The sequence below is a fragment of the Emiliania huxleyi genome (genome assembly GCF_000372725.1).
Source record: "Emiliania huxleyi CCMP1516 chromosome Unknown EMIHUscaffold_198, whole genome shotgun sequence".
Classification (NCBI taxonomy): Eukaryota; Haptophyta; order Isochrysidales; family Noelaerhabdaceae; genus Emiliania; species Emiliania huxleyi.
This window is the reverse complement of record NW_005200615.1, coordinates 206908-213828: the sequence shown is the minus strand read 5'-3', so window position 1 is coordinate 213828 and position 6921 is coordinate 206908. Positions and strand designations below refer to the sequence as shown.

The 6921-nt window shown below is 64.1% G+C and overlaps 2 protein-coding genes across 2 annotated transcripts; both read right to left on the bottom strand.

Moving 5' to 3' along the window:
* Positions 1 to 1460: 1460 nt before the first annotated feature.
* Positions 1461 to 2647, bottom strand: EMIHUDRAFT_365867 (hypothetical protein). Its single transcript, XM_005781908.1, is given in 6 exon segments — positions 1461 to 1491; positions 1505 to 1518; positions 1580 to 1908; positions 1945 to 2260; positions 2356 to 2450; positions 2598 to 2647. The coding sequence occupies 3 exon segments, from the start codon at positions 2410 to 2412 to the stop codon at positions 1637 to 1639; spliced, it is 645 nt and encodes a 214-aa protein (XP_005781965.1). The 5' UTR covers positions 2413 to 2450; positions 2598 to 2647; the 3' UTR covers positions 1461 to 1491; positions 1505 to 1518; positions 1580 to 1636.
* Positions 2648 to 5605: 2958 nt separating this feature from the next.
* EMIHUDRAFT_233916 (hypothetical protein) lies at positions 5606 to 6415 on the bottom strand (the record flags this gene model as incomplete). Its single annotated transcript, XM_005781907.1, has 2 exons — positions 5606 to 5899; positions 6047 to 6415. The coding sequence occupies 2 exons, from the start codon at positions 6413 to 6415 to the stop codon at positions 5606 to 5608; spliced, it is 663 nt and encodes a 220-aa protein (XP_005781964.1).
* Between the last annotated feature and the right edge of the window lie 506 nt (positions 6416 to 6921).

Below are 6921 nucleotides of genomic sequence, written 5' to 3'. Positions count from 1 at the left end.
GGCCGCTGCTTGCCGCTGCCGCCGGGCGATGTCCTGGCCAGAGAGCGAGAGCGCGCGCGGTTGTCTTGCGTGAATGCTGTCGCGCGTGTAGAAGAAGGAGGCAACAATGAGGAAGGGCACCAGGAGCAGGAGCGCGGTGCCGAACCTCATGATGCGTGACGCTCAGAAGTTAGTTTTTTTGCGTACTCGAGTACCCCTTGCGCCATGAACAACCGCTCGAAACGCTCAAATTTGGGCGTTCCGCGCTTCGCTTCAGCAATACCCAATACCAAACAACTCTAACACTCACACGTCATGCTTGCCCAGGTGTGAACAACACCTCGTGACTACGGCGCCGCAGGCGCCTGTTGATGGGTCCAGGTGATAGCCCTGGATGGGCAATGCATACGCCTAGTTGGGCCTTAGATCGCCCGACCGCGTCCCGGTGCTCTGTGGTCGGATTTGTGACGCCGCCGCACCGCGCCGCGGCCGGGGGCCCTCCGGAGGCCGAGGATGGCCGTGATGGACCGGGACGAGCTCTGGGAGGTGGAGTGTCAGTGAGTATATTGTAGAGACAGACCGTGTGCACACTATCTCTCGCTCTAGCTAAGCCAGGGGAGGCGATGCCGGGGCCCGGGGCGTACAGCAGCTTGACGGTGCTCCGCCGGCGTGCGTCCCGGAGCGGTGCCGGACGGGCGGTCCGGGGGAGAAAACTCAGGACAACGCCGACACCGCTCTGATTCGACTTTTGACTTCAAACAAAGACAGTCGCACGCGCCACAGCACGGCGCGTGCGACTGTCAGGAGCGGATCCGTCAGTTAGTTGTGTTCACGGCGGGATCGTGTCCTGAGTAACCTGGGCAACCATTCAGGGCGACGAGTATTCACGACGGCCCCAGCTTCGGCTGAGGGCTGACAAGCTGCCGAGCCCAAATCACTGTGAGAGTCGTGATTTCTTGTTGGTTTTCTAAAATCTCCCCCCCTTTCACGAGGCGACCCCAGGGAACCGTGGGCTGTGAACAAACAGCGAACCGAAGGTTCCCTAGTGGCGTGCTGTGAACAAACAGCGAAGAAGACGCCTGAATTTTACAACTTAATTTCGTCGACACGGGGCGAGAGAGAGAGATTTTTAGCAATACCAAACAACTCTAACACTCACACGTCATTTGGGGCCTGGAGCCCCTGCAGCCCTGTTCACGCGCGCGCGAGACGTACGTGCAGACAGGGTTGCCAATTCCATTCAGTGACTGTGGGAATAGTTAGGCAGGAGATTTTATTTATGTACAAGAACCGATCTAATCGACCTCTACTGCTCAGGTAGGGCGCGCGGCTGCGGGCGGGTGCTCTCCCCTGGAGGGGGCGGGTACGGCGCCCCAGCCGACGCACACTCGGGCGGCAGCCGTGCTAAGTAGTAGCACTTGCTAGCCTTACATCCCGGCGTGGTTACTCGAGTGGGCCTCTTCACTCTCTTGCCTCTACGGATGAGGGAATGTGAGGGACATGCACATGCGCGTTAAGAGAGAAGAGACGAGAAGAGAAGAGAGAGAGAGAGAGAGAGAGAGAGAGAGAGAGAGAGAGAGAGAGAGAGAGAGAGAGAGAGAGAGAGAGAGAGAGAGAGACATGCCACTCGCCACCGTGACACACATGCAAAGTGCGATCAGATGTCCGGGCCCGCCTTTGCCAGCCGCGCGTAGTAGACAGAGTGCGCCGTCGTGAGCGGGTGTAGGACCGGTTCCGTCGGCAGCCGTACGAGCGGCGGAGGGGCAGTGGGCGGAGGGGCGGGGGGCGGCGCCGCCCTCGCCGAGGTCATGCTCGGTTGGATCGGCAGCCAGCCGATGGGAATGGCATACGCGAAGGCTCGCAAAACGGGCGGCGGGTGGGAGGGCGGCAGCGAAGTGGTGGGCGAGAGCGGCGACGAGGGCGAGAGCGGCGACGAGGGCGAGAGCGGCGACGAGGGCGAGAGCGGCGACGACGGGTCCGGCACGCTGAGGATCAGCGGCCTCACGTGCAGCGGCGTCTGAGCGGTTTGCATCGTCGGCGGCGGCGCAGCAGCCGGGCCCGACGGACGGACGGCGGTGAGGAGAGAGGCGGCGCGCGAGAAGCCGGAGGTCTTCGCCGAGCACACGTGGCCCAGCTTAGGCTGCCCACATGCGGCGCAGCGGTTCTTGGCGAGGCCGAGGCGTCGCGCTTGCTGCCCGAGCTCGATTCTGAGGTAGCGGTTGCGAACGGAAGCCGGGCTGCGGTTGATGAGGCCGTCGGCGATGCGGCCCCATTTACGACCCTGCGGAATGGGGAGATGCAGGGGGTGAGAGACGGCGCGGGGCGGGATCTTCAAATACTTGGGCGAGAGTGATGGCGTTTCGACGGCGGCCGCGCCTCAAGTGCATACAGCTGGAGGATTTTGCGGTCCTCCTCCGGAGTCCAGGACGCCATGTTGTCGGTGCTCTTTTTACCGACCATGCTGGAGACGGGGGCGAGGTGGGTTGTGATGACCGATTCGCGGCATCCCCGACCGAGGCGAGGAACCCGCCGCGACAAGGAACTCACATGGCGGTGGATATTGGATATTCGGCGAGGGATTGCGTGGGGCGAGGGAGATTTGCAAGGGTTGACGCTCGCCTGTTGTTCTTCTTGCTCTTGTTGGCGCTGCTATTGGCGAGCAGCAAGGTGAGTGCTTCGGCGCTGTGTCTCGGCTTACAGCGACTCACCAACATTTCGCGGTCTCGTTCTAATGAGGATCGTCATTCGGAAGAAAGAACGTAGGATCCCTAGTTCGCGAACGTAGACTGTGGGGGCACGCGCGGCTCTTCCCGCCTTGGTCCTTGGTGGGCTGCTGGGGGAGGATGTCCGCGGGGCGAGGTCCGGCGAGAGTTCTGACCCGTGCTGACCCGTGCCGCGGGGTTAGTGTGTGTGGCTTAACCCGGTGAAACCCGCGCGAACCCGCGCTTACCGGCAGACTCACATAGAGTCAGAACAGGACGGGTCCCAATGTGCAAACACGCCAAGTAGGGCGCCGGCGCCCCAGCGTAGAGGGCCGTTTTTGGTATAACAAAAAACACGACGTGCGTCCACCGGCATCCTCGCTCCGGCCGACAAACTCCCAAACTGCTTGGCCCATGCTCGGCCCACCGATCAGCGCGGCTGCATCATTTGGCCTCAACGCCTCAACTCGCGGGCATGGACCCAAGGCAGGAGCTGTCTGGCGGGCCGGCGATTGCAACCGCGCCTTCCGGCGGATGCTCTCGCTCAGCCGGTTTGCGCCACGGGCGCTCGCCACGCCAAGCGGGCGGTTTGGTAGCCATTCTCCCAGATTCTCCGGAGAGGCCGGAAAAGTGGCCAAGGCGGCCTCCGCTCAAGGATCGCTGGGATTTTCTGGTGACTCAGGAAGGAGGGGTCTGCGCCAAATAAAAATCGGTTCCGTGCTGCCCGCCCCCGGATACGCCTGGCACAATTTATTAGAAGTCGGGGCTTCATCTTCCGCCCGAGAGAAAAATCCCTCTTGCCTCTCAGCCCACTATGCCATAGCCGCCGAGACGGCGCGCTCTGCTGACTCTCATCTAGCACCCTCTTGGGGCCTCTCCTGACCGCTGTGGGCCTCTCCAGACCTCCTCTTGCCTATGGGAGTACCCCTCTCAGTCTACTTCCTAGGACACAGGCACAGGTTTGCATAATGCGAGCTCTTTCTCAAGGGCTATAGTGCAGAGAAGAAATGCGCATTAACTCGCACCGGGGTGTACGCCGCCTCGGCTCTCGCTCCACGACCACGTGCTGGGAGTTCAAATGCAACACTCCGTTGCTCCCCTCCGGCGCAAAGGGCAATGGCTCTGCCCGCTGCGGAGGCGCCGCCTCCCGCGCCGATGGACACTTCATTGCGCTTGGCAACACTGAGGAGCACCTCTCCGTCGTCGTCCTTGGCCACCCCCAACGGGGTGACCCGGACACGGAGGAGCAACTGGACCGCGTCAGCGGTGACGGCTGGGTGGCAGCGAAGGACGGCGATTACGCTGACGCCCTCGCCAAGGGCCACACGGTCATCCTCCTCGTGACCGAGTCGACCGGAGCATTCTCCGCCGACCTCGATCGCGTCCTCCGCCAGCTTGCGAGGACCGCACGCGCTAGTGGGTCCATTGACCACACGCCGTACGGCACCTCTCGCGCGTCCACCCGCTCGCACTACACCTTTCACTCCGCCGCCATCTCCGCCGCCATCGTCACCGCCGACGCCCTCACCATTCAGAACTCGGCCGCCGCCCTCGGCTTCGAGCTCACCCTCGACCCTCGCGATCTCGCCCGGCGCTCGTCGGGTCGGCCGCCATTGCGGTCGGCGCCACCACCTCCTCCCGCCCCCCCCGCAGCCACTGCCGCGCGGCCGCCAATGCGACCGACCCCCCCCTCCTTCCCCGACCCCGCCCTAAACCCCGACAGCGAAGCCCGCGCCGCGCGCGGCACCACCACCGACTCTACCTCCGACCCCAGGGCCTAGGCGGCCCGCCATGAAATCTAGCACGTGTGTGCTGGCGTCCAAGTCCCAGCGGGTTTTCACGTAACAAGTACACACAACAGAGAGAGAGATGCGCTCTGCCTGCATGGTGGGACATAGTGTGTGTGTGTGTGTGTGTGTGTGTGTGTGTGTGTGTGTGTGTGTGTGTGTGTGTGAATTTCACTCTGTGTGTGTGTGTGTGTGTGTGTGTGTGTGTGTGAGTGTGTGTGTGTGTGTGTGTGTGTGTGTGTGTGTGTGTGTGTGTGTGTGTGTGTGTGTGTGTGTGTGTGTGTGTGTGTGTGTGTGTGTGTGTGAGTCACTCTCACTCAGTATAGAATTCCTGATTCTATACACAGAGCTGCCAAACATGTCTTCACGCACCCCATCTCCGAACGCACCCCCCCCCCCCCCCCGTCACCTGCGGAGGGTCGTCGCCGCCCCGAGTACTGGCTTGCTACCTACGTACCTTGACGCACTCCGAGGCGCAGATGATTGGCGGGCGCCGGTCGCAGCTCGAGGGACTCACCCGCTCACTCGTCCCCACGCACTCGCAGTAGCCCGAGGCGCCGCTCATGACCACCTTGTGGCACGCGCGGTCATTCTCCGGCTCGCGCTTTCCCGTCGGGCTGCATCCCCCCGTCTGACGCCACGAGACGCAGAGCTGCTCTCCCTGCTCGCGCGAGTGTCGCGGCCCGGCCGCGCCGCCCGGGGCGGGAAGGTCGCGCCGTCCTGCGCGCTCGTGCATGCCGCGCATCTCGTCGCTCGAATCGCCCCCTGCACGGAGCCGCGGGCCCTCGGCGATGGCGCCCGACATATCCACGGCGGCGCCGGGCCCGCGCCGGCCAGGCCGGCCCACCGGGCCGCCGCCGCCGCCGGCAAGCATCGCCGGCGCTTGGCCCCCGGGCAGAGCGCCGTAGCGCCCGGCCTCGGCCGATTCACGCCCAACCTGCACGCCGCAGCGGTCGTGGCAGTAGGACAGCGTGCACGAGTTGAAATGCGCGCGGCCGCCGCCCGCGCGATAGACGCAGCCCCCGCATCGCGAGGCCGTGCACCGCGTGAAGACCGTGCTGTGTGCCTCGAGCTCGTCGCCTTCGGGCGATTAGTTTATGTACACTTAAGATTAGTTTATGTACACTTAAGATTCGTTTATGTACAGATGCTCAGCAGTGGCTCGTCGCCTTCGGCGTAGACCCCGCCGCCGTTGAACGCCTCGCAGTTGCGGATCGCGCAGTTGGTCAGCACGAGCGTGCCGCGCGCGTGGATGGCGCCCCCGTGCTCGCCCCAGCCATCGTCACTACTGCCCATCGCCCGGCCGTTCTCAAACCGCAGCGTGTGCAGGGCGACGGCGGAGCCGCTGCCGGTGCGGAGGATCTGGACTCCAGCACCGTCCCGCTTCCCGCCGTCCAGCACCGTTCCGATGGGGCCCGTCGGGCCGCTTGACTCGCCGTGAGGATAGTACGGGTCCGCGTCCGCGTCCACCTCCTCCACCGCTTGGCCGTCGTCGCCGTCGCCGTCGCCGCCGTCGCCGCCGTCGCTGCCGTCAGCGTCGCCGGCTGGCGGCTGCTGCGCGCGCGGAGGCGAGCCGACCATCTGCACGGTGCCTTCGAGGGTCGGCAGCGGGCCCGCCACCGCGATGCGGCCGCTCCGCACACGGATGGTCACCGCCGTCGCCTTGCCATAGCGATTCGCCAGCTGCATCGCCGCCCGCAGCGTGCAGCCGGCGGCGGCGGCGGGATCGGCAGCCGCGACGTCGTCTCCGCCGGCCGTGCATGCTCCCGGCGAGGTGCTGTCCAGGCTGTCCGTCAGGCTGCCGACGAGGATGAAGACCGCGCGAGGAGCCGTGTTCGTCGTGATCGCCTCTCCATGCGGGTCGACGGTGTGCTGCTCAAAGGCGGGCTGCTCCGCGTCATGCGGCTCCGCATCAAAGGCGAGGAGCAGGGCGAGGGTGCACAGCATACAAGTGAGAGAGGGGCCTAGAGAACACAACCCCCTCTCTCTTTTCTCCCAGTAAGCTAAAAGTACGACGTACAAGCTAAAAGTACGTACAAGTGCGCACACTTAATGATTTTCGACCGACCGCAGGGAAACGCAGGGGCGCCCCCCCCCGAGCGGGATGGGGCTCGCTAGCCCCTCGGCGTGAAAGTGCGACCGAACTTCTGCTACACTAAGACACGGAACAACAATGACGACAGCGGACAGGCTCTCCGCACGGACCGTGCACACCAACCCGGAGCACGAAAACCCACACAAAGACCCTAAACGGACAGAAACAAGCACAGTCCGAGGCAAACCCGGTCGTCAGCGGGCGAGGCGACGGCATGCTAGATGCTTCCCTCGCCCTGCTGCTCGGTACCAACAACGCACCGTCCTCAAGATCCAAGGTGCGTCACACACACGGTCACACGACCGAGTCTCCGCAAAGGGTCCACCGTGGATGGAGATGGAGCGTGAAGTTGCATTCG